The sequence below is a fragment of the Antennarius striatus genome, chromosome 9 (genome assembly GCF_040054535.1).
Source record: "Antennarius striatus isolate MH-2024 chromosome 9, ASM4005453v1, whole genome shotgun sequence".
In the NCBI taxonomy this organism is placed as follows: Eukaryota; Metazoa; Chordata; class Actinopteri; order Lophiiformes; family Antennariidae; genus Antennarius; species Antennarius striatus.
In genome coordinates, this window is record NC_090784.1 from 9,230,083 (window position 1) to 9,249,486 (window position 19,404).

Here is a 19,404-nt window from a genome sequence, read left to right on the forward strand (position 1 = left end):
GCTCCAGCTTCTCCACCCTGGCCTCTGCAGGGGAGAATAAAAAAAATATCAACTCCAAAGAAAACCACTTCCTGTACTGTTCCTGCTGCTGCTGCGTGTGTGTGTGTGTGTGTGTGTGTGTGTGTGTGTGTGTGTGTGTGTGTGTGTGCGTTAGTGTGTGTGTGTGTGTGTGTGTATGTGTGTGTGTGTGTGTGTGTGTGTGTGTGTGTGTGTGTGTGTGTGTGTGTGTGTGTGTGTGTGCTTGCTTTCTTGTCTAGTCATGGAGCATATGGTTAAAATTTAAGTCAAATTCAAAAGGAAACACAGTGAGGTCAGTAAGAATACAGATGAGAGAATAAAACTGAACAGAAATGAAGAGGAGAGGAGAGGAGAGGAGAGGAGAGGAGAGGAGAGGAGAGGAGAGGAGAGGAGAGGATAGGAGAGGAGAGGAGAGGAGAGGAGAGGAGAGGAGAGGAGAGGAGAGGAGAGGAGAGGAGAGGAGAAGGCTCCCCATCTACATCTCCATTTTTGAATTCATTTATTTTTAGCGAGCAAGTCACAGACTACAAATCGTTTTCATCTAATTCAACCATGCTAAATATTACTGGTGCAGAAAGAGATCAAAATGATCCGACTGAACAGGCAGTTGGCTACTGTTGAAGATTATAATGGACTTAGAACCGGAGCATATCTGGCAAACAGTCAACTATTTACCCTAAGCATACTTAGTGTGGAAATCCATATGCAGGCCAACAGTATTTTGGGGATTTTATGGTTAAGCTTCTTCTACGTAACCAATCCAGACTGCTTTTTCACCTCATTTTCTCTGCTCTTAAGGACGGGCACTGTGACAAAAGTACAACTTCAATGAATGCTTATTTATCATTACTAATAGGCTGTGATGTGAAATGCAACACAGGTGAAAAAAAACAAGACAAATGAGTGATAAAAGTGTGTGTGTGTGTGTGTGTGTGTGTGTGTGTGTGTGTGTGTGTGTGTGTGTGTGTGTGTGTGTGTGTGTGTGTGTGTGTGTGTGTGTGTGTGTGTGTGTGTGTGTGTGTGTACAGTATTTGACAAAATGTCCATGTATAAATGTCGTATCTGTCTCGCTCCATTGAGACACTACGTGACATAAGCAGAAAAGACGAGAACTGACAAACATGAGAGGCGTCATTAAATTAAGAAAGAGCTGAAAGGTGAAAACGGGCCTCAGAGGAACATAGACACCCAGGTCTTCAGGCTGGGTCTCTCCGGTCTATCCACTTGGCTTGCCATATGTGCACGTCAAGGCTTTTTGCTTCAACAATTATATGATGCATCATCTTATATGATACAATCCATGCTGTAAAGAAGACTTAGGCATCATCTTCCCATCCCATGGCTGATGGAAAATCAGGTAATCTTTCTTTCTAAGGAGTTTACTCAAGCTTTCCATCAGATGAAAGTGAGCAATGTGATGACAAAACACTGAGATTTTACTTTACTGTATAATAGAGTTTACAGGGTTCTATGTGACTGCCAGCTGTTTCTATATCAGCATAACTTGTCTTAGATTATTGTTAACCCTTTGACTCAAATAGTCAAAACAGCATCTCTAAACACAGAAAACTTTGAACTGCTGCTGACACACAGATATGAACAAAACATGGCTTAACTGAAAGAAGACCATGCGTCAATCCATTTTCTTGAACAGTTATTTTTTTCATTGTCAAAATGGCCAGCCTTAGGTTTGACATCAAATCAGGAAATGTGCCATTGTGTCACTGTGTCGTCCCTTAACTGAATGAGCTTCCTGAGCACATGCTGGGGAAAAAAAAGCCAAGTTTGAATTGAAAAAACTGGATGAGGCCATGTTAATTAATTTGAAATGGAGCATCATAGAAAAGAAGCAAGACAAATGTTCAAAAGAACATGAAGTCATTGCTGGGGAAAAAAAGGGGGGGGGGAAGTCTACTTCAGATGATCACTGTGACACAAACACACTTTCTGATCTGTAGTTATAACCCTCATGTGCACTCACACAAATACCACACACTGTAAAACCACATGTATCCACACTTGTTCTTCAATCAGAGAGGAGGAAACATAACATTGTGGTCAAGAAGACACTCCATGATTAGAACATGGCATGTCATATTATTATAAGGTAATAGATGCATTATTCTTCACTCACACCTGGACTCTAACGGTACAGCAAAAAACAAGGCTTTGGGAAATTTGCTAAATTTATACTTACAGTACGCTACATTTATTCAGAGTAATTGAAAATAAAGAAACAACCAGCCATAAATGGCCAATATCCACAGTTCCCATTTTCCCTACTGCCCTCAGTATTTTTGCTTTCCACTCAAACTCAATAAAGCTTATTCCCATCACCTGTTTTGCTGCAGCCACCTGCATCCCATCATCCCATCAGTCTCCACCCCACATACGCTCTGATCAACCCTCAGTTGGCTGCCAGATTGTCCGTGGCTCTTCCTATTCTTGAGAAATCCCTCTTCTTGTATTTCCGCATGTAGCTTTTGCTTGTTTTCTGGATTCTGCTCTTTTATCTATTTCCTGTCTGATTTGTCTACTTGATCTTCTGATTACCTGGTTTTGAACTCTGATTTGAATAAAAATGATCCAAAATGCTCCTCTGGCTCTGGTGTACTGCTTTTGGGTCCAAACCACACTTGTTACACCAATATAACCTGATTTTCTCTGATTCAGTATGAACAACTCATAAATAATCAAATGATTGCAGCTCACATTTATGTGAGTGAGGCAGAGGAATGCAGTTCAAGGGTCTCTGGGCAAAACGCCCACAAGCAGGATTTGCCTGGCATTTTCCAATCATTTCCCATTAACACACATTCAAACTCTGGCATGTAGAGGTAAAAAGCCAAACACGGACAAAATGTTCATCCTTAGATGACCCATTTGGAAAACATGAGTTCAAATCTGTGCAGACACATCAGACTCACAGAGTATATGATTAGAACCTGATTTATTTTTACATGACATGTACAAAACAACATTAATAACAGTATGTTACGGGACTTATATTTTCTGTGGAAATGCTAACAACACTTTAAGCTAAGGACGATTACACTGAATAATTTATGGACAAGCAACTAGACTGATTTTGGATCATCTTTGGGGTGAGTGAACAAGCCATGTTACATCAATGGGGCATTAACAGTCTCTATTTTTCCTCACCATGGAAGGAATGACTACACTTTGACATGTATGCATGTCCAGGTGTATTGAGGATGAGAACCCACTGCCGTGGTGGATAGTTGATGCAACAGGAGTTTGGGTCTAACAGGATTTGACACAAGAGAGCTTTGATGACAGCAAATCATTTCAAGAATGGTACATTATGTGATTGTTATTTCAGGAAAAAAGTCCTCTCCTTCACAATCAAACACTGAGTCTATAAGTTACACTATCTCGTCCACTTTGAACTGATTGCTGCAACTGCAATTCCTTCTCTGACCAAACGCAAAGATGCAGTTAAAGGAGGACTGCATGTGTAAAGCCTTAATAAAGCATGAACATCTCTGACTAAAAACCCATTGACAGGGACAGTAAACATGAACAATAAACACATTACACACACGCATCCTTCCCTGGAGGGACAGTTCCAATAACGAATGTGTGGTGACAGAGACGTACCTGAGGTTTGTCCTGGGCCATCCAAATTGGATTCACATTTTGGAAGAGAGCAATCTAAAACAAAAACAGAGATTATAAAATTAGAGCTTGGAAGTCTGATGAAGGAAACAAAAGACCGTAGAGTAAAAGAACTAAACAGTGAATCAAGTATTCTGTGACCCATGAGACCAATGCTTCAACCTTCAATATGTCTTACAGAGCCTTGTGATTACAGACTACAAATGACATAGTGAGCAATTGTGGACCAGCTCTTAGTTCTGAGGATCTGGATAGTCCCTCCCTGGGATTACACTAGACATGCTACACGCAGATGCATGTGTGCACATACATACTGTTTATGTTCACACACATGCATGTGTATGTGCACATTTTGTACACTGTACATGAGCTCATAGAGGCAACATCTGAATCGAAACAGCTGTGCAGATCAAAGCGAAAGAACCTCGTGATTTTTATTTCTGGTCTTTATTTCTGGTCTGTGCTGTCACGCTCATCGCAAACATACACACACACGCACGCACACACGTACGCACGCACGCACACTCACTCACACATACACACACACACACACACACACACACACACACACACACACACACACACACACACACACACATATTTTAAAGAAACCTAGTATACGTAGAACATCCATCCATCCATTCATTCTCTTGAAGACATAGTACAGTACATATCTGTCTCTAATGCTTAGGACATCACCTTCAGAGCGGTGAAGTGCTAAGAAGATTCAACTACAATCCAGTAAATGCCTACCACTAGAGCAGGTGTTTGGTATTCTAAGTTTGTAACATTAGATCTGGGACATATCGGGTCCTACCTGAACTGCAGTGCTAGAGTCAGTGACATCAAAATCAATTCCAGACTGATCAATAATGACTGATTTGTGATAGACTCACACCATATTGAAGCCATCAATGTAGGTAAGAGGAGGTTTAAATTAGATTTTGTGGAAATATAAGCCCTCAGATGGCAAACAGTGACAAACCAACAAACACATACAGTAAACACATGTGAAAAGACTAGAGGGGTCTCAGAGAGGCCATACCTCCACCAAATCACATCAGGGAAGGAGAACAACTTGCCCTACGGTCTTGGCATGACAATATGTATGTAGTAAAAGAATTTTGACAACACATTGCCATGGCAGGATTGATAAATTCAGTTGGAGATGTGTCCCAAGATCTGACATGTATATTTTTTTCAGCAGACAGATGAATTGTCTTCTTGGATGACTGTAGAGAGACACTAGAGTGGTAGAAGATAAGAGCGGGACAGCAGGGATATCAGAGGCGGGGGCGGCTAAGCTCTTCTTCACTTGATTTCTCCTGGCTGCCCTTCTGAACCGCCTGGCATATGCTGCTGCCTCACGAGGATTACAGTAAGCACCTGTTCACATGATGTATGTTTCATTTTATAAAATGTAGAGTAAGTTAAGTGTGAAGTGTTTGCACCAGCGAGTTTTCCGAGCCTTCAAATGCATCTGACACCTATTTCTCATTCACAAGGTATGTTTAACTCGTACACAAATTTTGTTTCAGAAGGTTCAAATGTGATTTATGGCAAATATTATGATACTCATTTAGTAGTGACAGCAGTGAAAACATTTTGACCAGATAATTGTTTGGATAAACCATCGTTAGCAAAGGATTAGTTGGAAGCATGACCATGTGATCAGGAGAGAATCAGTGGAGAAAATAAAACAATAAATGAATAAAAAAAATTAAAAAAAACATAAAAGTAAATAAATAACTAAATAAATACATACATATATAAATACATAACCACCAGTGTTGGTCAAATGAAGTTCTAAGAAAGCTTGAAAAAAAAACCATCTACATCTAAACGTCATTACTGTACCTATCATGTATTTCAATCGTTAGCTTTAATCTTTAAAATTTAAAATAAATCTGACGTTGATTACAGGAAATCAGTGGAATGCTTCTTTAGTGCAGATGAATAATGGGATGTTAAAATCTGGAACACTTTTATTGCCTCGATTTCTTGAACATAAAGGAAATGTGTACATTCCATTTGAAAAGTTTTAATTCCATGAGTGAAAATTGAAGCAGCAAATAAATTTGAGTTCTTTTATTTCACCAAACCTTCACTATTTACAAGAAACATCATTTTAAATTTAGAACCATATTAAAGATTAAATTCACTTTTATTGATCCCCAACAAGGAAATATTTTTTTCACTCAAGCTGTACATGCATATATACTGTATGTGTTAGACATTTGTTTATTAACATTGTGTACAGGCCCATAAAACACACACAACACACTAAGGGCCTATCAGTCATCTTCACAGTACCCGTCACAGTTTGTCACGGGGAGCCGGAGCCTGTCTCGGCGGCATAGGGCGTGAGACACTCCGGGCACGACGCCAGTGCACCGCGGAGCCACACACAAAGACATACAACCATGCACACACACACTCATTCCTACGGGCAATTTGGAACTGTCAATCACGCTGAAGCGCATGCTTTTGGAGGTGGGAGGAAGCCGGAGAACCCGGAGAGAACCTACGCAGACACGGGGAGAGGATGCGAACTCCACACAGAGCGGGACTTGAACCCGGGTCCGCCGTGTTGTGAGGCTGCAGCGCTAACCACTGCGCCACCGTGCTGCTAGGGGCCTGTAAGCATGCTAATTAGTCCAGTACAGGGGAGGTCACACTCAGCTCACACTCCGAAGATGGCTTGGCAGGAGCAGGAATCGAACCGTCGATCTTTGATCATAGGACAACCTGCTCTACCACTGATCCACTGCCACCCCACATAGTTGAATATAGTATGTTTTTCTTTGAGATACAATTTAATTGAAGGTACTTGTGCATGTCAATACGGCAGTGATGTATATTTGTTATGCCATTTATAGTACAGTATAGTCTGGCATAGTATAGTATAGTATAGTATAGTATAGTATAGTATAGTATAGTATAGTATAGTATAGTATAGTATAGTATAGTATAGCATAGCATAGTACAGTATAGTATAGTATATTACTGTGTAGTATAGTGAGGTACAGTATGGCTCATTATAGTACAGAATTCATCTATTCCCTTATTCTTCTGGTGAGTCGGAGGCTATCCCAGCTGACTTGCAGGGGAGAAGCGGGGGAAACTCTGAGCATGACACCATGCAGTGCACTGGGGAGCCACATTAATAACCACTCACACACACCCTCACACCTACAGGCAATTTGGACACATCAACTAAAATCTAAGGGTCTTGTTTTTGAAGGTGGGAGGAAAACCTGTAGAAAACCCACACAGCCACAGGGAGAAGATAAAAACTCCGCACAGAGCGGGACTCAAACCTGGAATCGCCATGCTGTAAGGAGACAGCCCTAGTCAATACCCTACTCTACATCATTGTGTTTATTTTGCAGCAACAATATCGTCAGCATATGCAGACATTTTAAAACCATCAATAAAACTGGGAATATTAAAACCAGAGAGGCCTGCTCTCAGCTGGTTTAAAAAAAGGATCCAGGGCTAGAGAGTAGAGCATCCCTGAGAGGGTGCAGCCTTGTCTCACACCTCTCTGGACTTTAAAGGAGCGCTTAAGCCATCGATAATCTTAAGAACCCTCTCATGTCTCGTACAGGGTCTGAGTTTTGGCAAAAAAGTTAGAGCTGAAACCAAAACTTGTTAAGGTGTGCCACAAGTATGTGTGTTTAACTCTATCAAAAGCCTTTTTTTGGTCTATGGATATAAAACCAAGTCCCATGCCCAATGAACTTCAGAGTTCCAAAACATTCCAAATTAAATGTATGTTATCCATGATTAGCCTGCCCGGTACACAGTAAGTCTGGTCCACATGAACAACTTGCTCCTTCACATTTCTTAGCCTGTTGGCCAAGACCTTGGAGAGGAGTTTGTAGTCTCTGCAGAAGAGGGACCAGTTCGCCAGTCGCCAGTTCCTGATGTCCTGCAAGTCTCCTTTGTTTGGCAGGAGTGCGAGGAACGCCCTCCCACAGCTCAGGGGCAGCAGATTCGTCATCAGGCTTTCCTTGAGCACGGAGAGCAGGTCCTCGCCAATCACTGCCCAGAATTCTTTATAGAATTCAATTTGCAGGCCATCTAAGCCAGGAGGCTTGCCAGGTTTCATCCCCTGCAGGGCCACAGAGAGCTCCTTCAGGGTGATGTTGTCATCTAGGCAGTTCTTACTGTTTGCTCATATCTTCGGCAGACTGGAGAGAACTGTTGCCAGTGTTTCAGGTTTCTCAGTGTACTCAGAATGAAGCAGTTCTTCATAGAAACTTGCAGCATATCCACGGATTTCTGCACTTTTCTCCAGTACTGTACCATCCGTGGATCGCAGAGAGTGGATCAACCTCCTCTGTCCGTTTTTCCTCTCCAGTCCAAGGAAAAAATGAGAGGGAGCATTCATCAGAGTAATTTTATTCAACTTACTCCATACCATGGTGCCCCTTGTGTGCCCAGCAGCTGAGCTAAAGCACGCTTTTGTTGTTTGAGGGCTGTAATGTGCCCTCTTTCTCCTGTGGACTCAGCTAATGTCTGCAGTTGGACCACTTGTCTCTCCAGATCTCTGATAGACCTGATCAAGTCACCCGAGACATTCTGAGTGTACAGTAGACACAGATTCTTGATCTGCGGTGGTGGAATCGGGACTGCAGCACTGGAAGCTGCTGCAACCACGTAAGAAGCGACAGGACTTTTCCTCAGTTCTGCAGTGGATGCTGTAGTCCCCATCTCCGCAGCAGTCGCAACTGTCAGCCATGCAGCGGTCATGGCAGCGGCTGCAACCGTAGGCCGCACAGCAGCCGAAGGCTGGTTCTCACCGTCTTTCTCTGGACAGGAGCGGATGAGATGTCCCTCCCTCTTGCACTTGAAGTACTTCATGCTCTCAGTAGTGACATGAACTTTGTAGTCAAAGTTGTCCACTTAGAACACGAGCGCGATGTTCAGCTCTTCATCGGTCTTTTTAGGGACCATGAGAACCTGTCTCCTGAAGGAGACGATGTGCTTCAGGTGGGGACTCTTGCAGCCGAGCGGGATCATTTTTATAAGACAGGAGTTGACTCTGTCGGGGCAATTCCTTCTCCAGGACCCAGTTGCTGATGAACGGTTGTGGGTTCGATATAATCACCTTCGTAGCGGGGTTTACCATGGTGAAGATGGAGGCAAAGGTGTTCTGAATTACCACACCGCTCTCAACTACATGGTTCACCTTCTCAACGCTATCAAGGAATATCACCACCGCGCTGTTCATTCAGGAGAATGACTTTATGCTGCCGTACCCGACCTTCTCCCCCACCGCTAAACTCACCTCTTCCACCAAGCAGGTGACTGTCGGTGCCAGTTTAATGGCATTGTGACGCATCACCGGAGCTCACCAATATGTTGCCCCAAACATAATTTTGATTTAACTATATTAACAGAAATGTGAATAAACGTGAAAAAATAAGCAAAAAACAGAATAAAAAACACACTCAGACGCCACACACTCCTCGCACTTCCTCTCACGTCCTTCCCCAGCATGAGAGAGAGAGAGAAAGAGAGAGAGAGTTAGAGACAGGAGAAACAGAAAATTAAGTGGTCAAGAGGGAGAACATAACAGCAGAAGAGAACAAGAGGGAGCATGCGATAGAGAAAGAGCAAGGGGAAGAGAGATTAAGAGAGTGAGGAAGACAAGAAGGATCGAGAGAGAGAGAAGGAGGGAAGGGGAAGAGAGAGACAGCGAGAGATAGGGAGAGAGAGAGAGGGAGAGAGAAGGAGAGAATGAGTTCTTGTTGGACAGACTGAGAATTAGCCCATTTGTTAACAGAAAATTAGAAATCTTAGGGTCTCAGGCAGAAACCAAAAGGCATGTGGGCAAATAAACACACAAACACACACACACACACGCACACACATTTTAATTTTGAGTCTATATACTGCTTAATTCACAGCTTTTTTTTTCTATTTGACTCAGGTAAGATCTACTTGTCTGCTTCAACAGGAAGTCCCGACATCAGGCAGGAAAAGTTCGCTGAAACCTGGAGTTCTGAGGATTTGACTCAATGTGTGGGATATAACGGAGAAAATAAATCATTAAGAGTCGTCACTAAACTACCACAAAATTTAAAGCTCACAACCTTAAAACTAAACAAAAAGTCAGAAAACACATTATTAAGAGGGAAGTAAGGTGATAATTTTCTACACACAAGAAGTGGAAATGACTCATTAATCCATTGACTGTCTAGCTGGGGTGTGACTTCTTCCAAGGACACAGGGTTACACCTAGATGGTATCCAAAATAAATCTGAAATATTCATTTTATCATTCTGATAAAAGAGGCAAAATGATGCTGGAATCATTTCCATTTCCCTTCTATTAACTGCAGATAATGATAATATATGTCACAGTACACAAAGTCTCACTTCTTTCTTTTCACTATGTATCACCAGCATTTGCTATACACACACAAACCCAAACAGCATCCCGGTGGACTTTAAAACAAGGCACAAAATCTTGTTCTTTTTTATGATCTTTAGTTTTCTAATTGAATGACGATGAGTGTCTCTCAAGGTTGACTGTTTTGGAGATATTCTTCCTTGCCTGAATGAACTTAAATCTCGGACTGAAAGGTTTGCCTACAATACATGGGACCAAACTGAGGCCACGAGTAAAAATCTTGAACTCTTTTCTGACGTGGTTAAGAAAAAAACACTCACGGTTATTTGGTTGAAAACAAACACAGAGTGTCAAAAATGCCACAGAGGAAAACCTCTGGAGGTATTCTGTGAAACTTATTACAGGGATAACTACTGTATATTCATTAACTGCTATGCCACCGACCTATGCCTCATTGAGACATCCACAAAATGAAAACTCCAGTCCAGTCAGAAACTGCTGCCAGGATTGCGTTGTGAGGAACTACAACTCACAAATGTGAAGATGGGTTGTCAGCTCTCGCTAGCATCACGACAGGAATTGTGCTCCAGCCCCACACTGCAGCGCCGTGTGAATCCAGCCAATAACATCCTTCACAATAGTCTGTGGGGAGGTGATGCTTTATCTGTTCACGTTTAATTTGCAGTTTGCGACTTTGGAACAAAATGATCTACTATCAACTGCTTATCAAACTCTACTGTGTGATGAAACACCAGGTTAAAAATATGTTTGGAAAAAGTTTAAAATTCAGATTAAAAGCAAGATTGATTGGTTATTTAGTCTCATGTTAACAGATGACTGTCATACCACTGCACTGAAAGATCAGACATCTCAATTCTTGACTTGCTGACACTGTACTTCTCCCTCAGGAGGATATTTTGTGTCTCAGAAATCTAAGGTCAATGGGAGTCAAGCGACTTCAGATGTTTGCTTTGGTTTGAGGAAAGGGAGTTACAGAAGGGGCTGTGAGACATCAGCATTAAATGAACAGGGAGGACTGAAACATCTGTTGGAAAGTCGTTAGGTGAGAAGAGAAAGGCCGAAGAAGGACGAATTAGGAATGCGAGAAATGTCCTGCACATGGGAGTAAAAAGAAACAATCCTGGAGTAAATAAACTGGTAGATTCAGGATTTTTAAAATGTTCTTTAAAGATTAAAGATTAAAATATTAAACCCACTTTATTCATCCACACAAATGGGGAAATTATCTTTTCCACTCCAGTTTTTTGTGCATGCATATATATACTGTATGTGCGTTAGTCAAAGCGCACACAAACATCGTATACAGGCCCCTGAACAAACACAACACACACTAGGGGCCTGAAGGCATGCAGTTAATAGCACTCAGTACAGGAGAGGTGGAGGGATGGGTCGCGACTTCGGGGTGCGCCCCGATGAGCAGCTTGTGGAAGGGACGGCGCCTTGCTCAAGAGTGCCTCGGCAGTGGCTGGGAGGTGAGCTGACACCTCCCACTGTCAGCTCACACTCCAAAGATGTCTGGCGGGAGCGGGAATCGAGCCGCCGATGGCTGGGCGATGTCTGGTTCCGAGACGTCTGCTCTACCGCTGAGCCACTGCCGCCCCATAATATTACAATAATATATTTTTCACTGTTTCTATGTATTATATAAAAACCTACTGTACCTGAACTTGGGGAAAAAATGGACATGCAGCAAGAAAGAACAACTTTTTTTTTTGCGAATCTAGCATAGAGGTGTATTAGGAGGTTCTCTTTTCTATTTTGGATGATTTCGGGGTTTGCTTGTTTACAACATTCCATTTTTCCAAGGATCAAGGAAAAAGGGAGGATCCATTATTTTTTTCTTAAATACTGCAATACTACTTGGTATATAGGAGGAATTTTGAGAGTAGAAATGTATCTTATTCAAATTTAGATTCTATCAAGATAAATTGGGTTTAATATGATTTAAAGGGACTACTGGATCTTGGTGGAGGTATATGCTCTTCAGATTGCCCTACTATTTTAAATTATTTAATTGTTGTACCAGAAAATATTATACCTGTCAAATTTGATCTTCTGTATTTGGGTGCTCCATTTAGTGACAATATAGAAAATGAAGACATGTATTCACATAGACCTGCTATTATAAAAACTTTATTTCAAAATAGACAAATTTGAGGAGAGGTGAGCGAAGGTCATGATGGAAGGCTATATGAAACACATGATAATGGATAGAATGAGTGGGAGACTGCAGCTGACTGACAGCGGCTTCTCTTATCAGCCATGAGATTTGCAGAAGACAAAAAGATCGGCCCACAGCCCATTTTTATGATTACAATCCTCCTATGCTTCCATCCCTTGTTTATTCACTCCATCCCTCCATCCCCCTCTTCTTGCTGAGAGGGCTTCGGGCGATGTGGGTGGGATACAATGATTTATACCTCTGTGCATGTGTGGGCATCATGTGTGTGTGTGTGTGTGTGTGTGTGTGTGTGTGTGTGTGTGTGTGTGTGTGTGTGTGTGTGTGTGTGTGTGTGTGTGTGTGTGTGTGTGTTTTTGTGTGTGTGTGTTTTTGTGTGTGAATGTGTGAGTGGTAATAACTAGCAGGCTACATTTAGTATCCTATAAACACATTACCAAGCTATTGAAATCCTTGGTTACTGATACCAGTACACCAGACTTATCCATCATTACTAGAGAAGAGAATTCAAATTATTCAAATAAAGCCAAAAGGAAAAGAAAAAAAACAAGATGATGACCATTTTACGCCTTTGGTTATTTATACTCATAGGCAATGTAGTGATACTAAAAATGTGTTTATCAATTACATTAAGTTAGAGGGGAAAAACATCTGAACACAAAACAAACTGTAAAGTTAAGCAGTATTGATCAAAAGTTAATAATGTACCAAATGCAAAAAGATGGATATACAGGAAATTAATGTTTGTACGTTAACAGAATAAAACAAAACCGACCTGACACTTGACTTTTTGTGATTTTTTTTAAACTGGAAATTGAAATTGAGATTTAATTCAAAAAGAACGTTGGTGGAGGTACGTGCTTTACAGAGAGCCCGTCTAGCTTTAACTGAGGTCGTCACTAGAATACACCAGATTTATTTGCAGTATATTATGGGATGTTAGGCTTGCTTGTCTTGAGAATTGCCGGTAGTTCTAACTTTGCAATAAATGACGAGTCAAAATTTACAACCAGCTTCATTAAAGTTCCAACTAATATGTAAACATCTCTGTGAACAGGAAAAACGGAAAACACAGACCACAGCATCTGTGTCGTCAATGTGACCCCTGTACATGGCATTTTACAAAAAAAATCTATCATTTGTAGATGTGTGGGGTAATATGTCCGTAAAGCACATTAGAACTCAGGAAAAGGTCAGAAGTCTCTGATGAGATCAATGAGCATGGCTGTAAAATTGGTGATTACCTCACTGGGCTTCTTTCTTGATCATCCTCTCCATAAAGCTCTCTAATAAACACTCAAGGAGGAACCCGTTGTAACATGCATCACAACATCTGGTCCTTATTGGGAGCATGCAGTACAGTTTTTATAAGCTCAAGAGTAGGAGTAAACCACCGTTTCTGACTCACATATAGCACACCACAGACCTGGGATCTCTTATCTTTGCTATGATGCTGGCAGCTTGCTAGCCATGTCACACCTTATATTTCATGATTTTTTTTAGGGGAGAAGTCTGAAGCCTGTGCACCAGCTACGACATCCATTTACTGGCACAGGAAACTGACAGTAAGATGTTTAAAGCATTTTACAATATAAAGAAACACCCACTAGGTTTGTTTTACAAATTGTAGTGCCTCAGGTAATTTCCTTTTTGGCTGGTTAGTCTGGAAGAATTTGATGTTATATTACCGGTTCATGTGACATTGAGTTGAACTAATCTGTAATATAACTCTACATTTGTATTTGTAATAATCTGTTTTACAATAATCTTACAGATTACTGCCTTTCAGACAGTCATCTATTGTCTTTAAATAAGTGAGTGACAGGGACAACTGTGCACGTCAGTGGATGATTTAGCAGTGCAAGCAATGCCAATCTGAGTTTATACTCTTTTACTCTGACCAAACTGCCAATTAGGCTACCATTGGATCAAACCTCATGGGGAGCAGAGTAGTCCACATTTTGCAGAACGCACTCCACCCAAGTCTCAGCGCTATAATTTGCTGAGTGAATTCTTGTTTGTCCCTCTAAGTATGTCATGTCCTCTGCTTGAGAATCTTCCCATCTTTTCAATTTGTACTTTCACTTACTTCCCCATTCTTTACTCTGACTTTCTCTGACTTTTTCTTTCACAGAATGTATACTGCATGGCCTGTTGGAGTATGCTACCTCATTTACATGATTATATGACTTTTGCTTGACTATGCAAGATAACATGAGACACTTCTGTTTTCACTGACTATGACTGTACAAATAAAAATTGAAGAAACACTGTTCAGTGATTTTGTGCTTATTATTAATAAATTTGTTCATAATGACACCGCCACTGTTAACCCTGATGTCTTGCTTTCACTCTCAGTGCAGGCCATACCAAATGACAAGCCGCTTGGTCTGGAAAAAAAATGAAGAGATGCAGCAAAAACCATGTATTTATTAATGTATTCCTTCTGTTTGCTTTCAGTTTTAACATTTGGCTGAGCACAGTAAAAAGGAATAATGGAAAATCTGTCTTCAAGGAAAAAGGAGCCTTTACTACTATAAAAAAAACTTAATTTGTGCCAATGCAAACTAGAGTTTTACTATTGCATACAAATATAAAAATAGGCAGACAATGTAAAAGTTTGTGAGATGCACACCTTCATGGCTCCTATAAAGCACGTCTAAGATTTAACTTAAATCTGCCCAGTGATTTATTCCCTGTTAGGTTCAGACGTATAGGTAGACAGAAAGACAAAGGTGACCCTATGCTGTGTGGTGCACTAGCTGGAGGCGTATAAAAAAAACCATAGCAGTTTTCTCTAAGAAGAACCAATCTATCATATTATTCTCAAAAGAACAATAACAAACCCGACATAACCACTAACACTACATCCTATTTCTTCTGACATAAAAAAATCTATATTTTAACACAGCTGTCTACATACATACTCTTACATGTATACCTCAAAGCCTGCAGCAATTAATAGCACGGAAGCTGATTTTACACAGCGTGCAGCGTATCTCTGCCACAACCCAAAGCCTGTGCTCCATGGGTGTAATGTCTGATGACCACTGTCTTCTGACTGGTACCGTTACGACTGAGGGATAGCTGTTCTGACAGTTATTTAATCTTGTTCCAGCATACGGTGCATCTGGTTGCTTTTACGTCAATTGAGTTTACTGTGCAGTTCTCTACAATAATGCCATATCACAGCCTGGTAACTCCATTACACATCACTCTAGAGACTATCTATGAATTAATACCTTGGGAAAGTGAAAAATAATGCATGTTATTTTTAGTTGGAAAAGCAAAGCAAAGCACATCCTCTGACTAAAGCATACTCCAGTGGTTAAAAAAGATCTGATGCATCTCTACAAATATGATTAGGCCATAACTGCATTAAAAAAGTTTACTGTACATGTACAGGTATGTATAAGGTATGTATAAGGTATGTACTAATGTACATACCTTATAGTACCATCAAAGTAACCCAGTAACCATGTCTTTGAACCAATAAGACACATTTACCAGTAAAAATGACTTGAACTGGTTCTGGCAACACAACTCAGTCTGGGTTTAGATTTCAGATGATTAGATGCTTTCTGTTTACTCTGCTAGAGCCAAAACGTAAAGTCATGTGAAACAATTAGAACACCACATAAATGCCTGATTTTTTGTTAGTTTTTACACATTTGGACATATTTTTTATAGCTTTCTGTAAAACTTAATTAAAAAATAATTTATGTTGAGAAAGAAATTACATCTGAATCTTGTTACTGTTGATGTGGACATGCTTGCCTCTACAATCAGCACAAGGTTATCTTTCCTGGGAGGTGTGCAAGAAGTGAAGCTTTGCTCTTAAAGAAGAATTTGAACGCCACACTGAAATTTGTCAGAGTGAATGTAAAAGACTAAGACTTGTGGAATAAAGTTCTTTGGACAAAGGATTCTGAAAAGCAATTATCTAGACACCAGAATAGCGACACTTTTGGTGTAAACCTGATAAACCTTGATAGAAAAAAGCCTCATGTCAGCTGTGAAGTCTGGAGGAAGAAGTGCCACAGTTTGGAGATGTTTTGCTGCAGCAAGACCAGTCCAGCTCACAATTGTAAAGTCCACTATGAATTCTACTCTATATCTGAGGGTGATTGAAAAATATGTGAGATCATCTGTAAATAAATAACAGCTGAAGCAGAACCAGAGAGTGTTACATAACAATGACCCAAAACATACCAGTAAAGCCACCGAGGACTGCCTGAAAACTACGGAATGACCGTCCTGGTTTGGCCGAGTCAAACCCCGGACATTAATCCCACTGAGATGCTGCGGGATGACTTGAAACAAGCTGTACATGCAAGAAGCCCTGAAACATCTCACAGCTCAAAGAATTCGGCTGAATCCTTGGAAAGTGGGGAAAACTTTCATCAGACCAATGTTGGAGACTGGTACATGGCTACAAGAAGCATCTCACTGATGTTATTTCAACCAGCGGTTTAACATTTGCTACCAGGGGCAGGGTGTCTGTCTGCACACTTTCCTCAGTTGGAGTATAGATAATTATTATAACATGTTGAATGAGTAATAATGTTTTAGGTATATTTTTGTTTTTTACCTACAATCAAACACCAGACTGTGCTGTTCATGAAGTACAGCAACATAGAATAATGTTTCTAAGTCATCATATCAGTGCTGTTAGTTGTATACTTCAAGCCAGGATAAAGACAAAGGCATTTCTCTAAGTTATTATGGACCTGAATATTTGCTGTCTGTTACTATTTAACCTAAATGTTGCAGGTCAATGCAATAAAAATTGTATTTATGGAAAATATTATGGCATTTTTGAAAATATATACAACATCTGATACAAAAATGATGTGTTATGCATGCTATAGTTCTTTATTATCACGTAGCTCAGCTAATTCTTCCACTAAGTATAACAAACAATACAAATGTGAACAGTTACTGTATGAAGAGACAAAAAACAAATTGTGAGGATAAAACCAGGACGTACAACAGTAACACATCACCCATATACTCAAGCTACTTTAAGTTCCTTTCGGTGCTGGTGGGTATTAACAGGGGGGCATGTTATTGATCTGCTGTGGGCTTGGATCAATCAGCAGTATGTTGAATGTTTGATTAAAGCCAAAAAACAGTGTCTGCTCACATCAGACATACAGGTGTGATCAGCTGATATTGGTTTAACAGTGAACTGCAATTTTAAGCAAGTTATAGAACAACAACTGTCACTGTGTTCCCTTCAAAAAGGTTTACATACTAACATTAGCAAAGCTATGGAGACACGTGAAAGTATAGCTGAGCACGACTGGATGGAAGAGGATAAATGATGCTATTGTCTTCAGAAAGTTGAAAACAGCACAATTAGATCTTCATCTTTAACTAGTTGCAGCAATTGGACGATTGAAGTCACGGCATGAGCAACCTGGGAGACTGACTCAGCAGCTGAGCTGTGATCCACAGCATCAGTGTGGGACTCAAGAGATGAAGCTCCATCTGCTCAAGAAAATAACAAGCAGAGGCACATGAAATATTTCCAAGGGCAGACATACTAAGAAATGAAACCCTACTGTGTGATTAAAAAGTACAACTTTAAATGCTTTGTGTTATTCAAAAACGCCATTATTGTAGCTACAAACAAACAAGTCAGTCTTTTTGCTGTGGGGGTCAAGTGGCTTTAGGCAGTCATTCATTCTCCTTCTTCAGTAGATGAATCTGCCACATTCTAGCCATCAGTGAAAAAACTGGGGCACAAAAGTGAATCCAGAACCCCAGAAAGAAACAAAACACACTCAAATAAACACACACAGGCCCAGAAATAAAGTGCTTGAGATCAACGAGGATGAGCAGCTGTGTGCCAAGATTTCACTATACAACAAGCTGGCAGCAATTAGGAAGCCTGCTGGAGAGGCTTCAGGAAGCCGGATGATCCTTACTACTGGTCCTTAGCAGCAAACTAAAAGGACGATTAACATACGCGATCTGAAAGCCTGAGTGACATGAAAGACTGACATTCCATGTTAGGACAAATTACAGATGTAGAAATACTTTTGATAATGCACCAAAAAGTATAAGAATCAATGGCGGAGATGTGTTGATAAACTCTATGACATACATTACAGGTATAAGTCCGCATGAACTGAACACATGGCATGGACTGATGAACTGATGATAACAATCAGAAAGGATACACTCCATCTAAAACCACATTGAACAAAATAAATGCATTGACATGTAGTGACTTTCTTCATCAATATGCTCACTAATGCGTGCAATTAGACGAGCGTGAAAGTGAGAACATCAATTAAACAAAATACACATTTTTTTTCCCTCAAAGCTCTAAGCTGGAGGCATGAAGCTACTTGATAATATACTCTCGAATTTTGCTACCATTCTCCACTTTGACAACACACACTTTTTTTCCAATGATTTCCCTTCATAATAGTCTCTTATAAACATTTCCTGAGGCCATAACCTATTTATGCCTCCATCATGAATACTGTATGAACTGCATTTGCCGCTACATAAACATCCAAGCAATCCAACCTCACAGCGAGCCAACTTTCCAGCCTGATACAACACAGCTATAGGGAAACACACTGGCGGCCATCCAATCAATGGTAAGTGAGACTGTAGCATTTGCATACAATCCATTTTGATATAATTCCTGACTTTCTGGAAGAAGTGACTTTAGAAGAAAACGCAGAGTTCATGTGTGCACATGTCAGCTGAGTTCATTGATTCATAGGTGGACATGTGTGAATGCTGTCTGTTGTGTGTTCCTACATGTATGCCATTGGGGACGTGGTGAGCAGCAGACCCCAAGGCACCAGGTGTCACAGAGAAACAGCTGAAAGAGTAATGAAGAGGCAGCTGCTTCTACCGGCGTGAATGAGAAGTGGGCCCGCAATCACAGCAACATCTTTGCCGACACCACACTTTTTTTATTCACGTGCACCCATCCACGGTTGTGATAGTGGTGGCTGCCGTCTTTAAGCGTTACCGCATAAAGTTATGGGGTTGATTGTGAGTAATGTGCAGTAGAGTGTTTGGTAGGATTGAAGATGATATCCATTCTCAATGTCAGTCACTGTTTGTCTCATAAATGTTTGAAGAAGCAAAAAAATAAATAAACCAAACTGATGGGGGAAAAAATATGGATACCATCCTATTTTAGGACGTACACA

General features: G+C 40.7%; 1 protein-coding gene across 1 annotated transcript in view; it reads right to left on the bottom strand.

The window, feature by feature from the left end:
• Positions 1-19,404, bottom strand: part of triob (trio Rho guanine nucleotide exchange factor b) — a 109,805-nt gene that overhangs the window by 89,185 nt on the left and 1,216 nt on the right. The window contains exon 2 of the mRNA XM_068324663.1: positions 3,640-3,693. Within this exon, the coding sequence (XP_068180764.1) occupies positions 3,640-3,693 (54 nt within the window). The remainder of the gene's footprint in view (positions 1-3,639; positions 3,694-19,404) is intronic.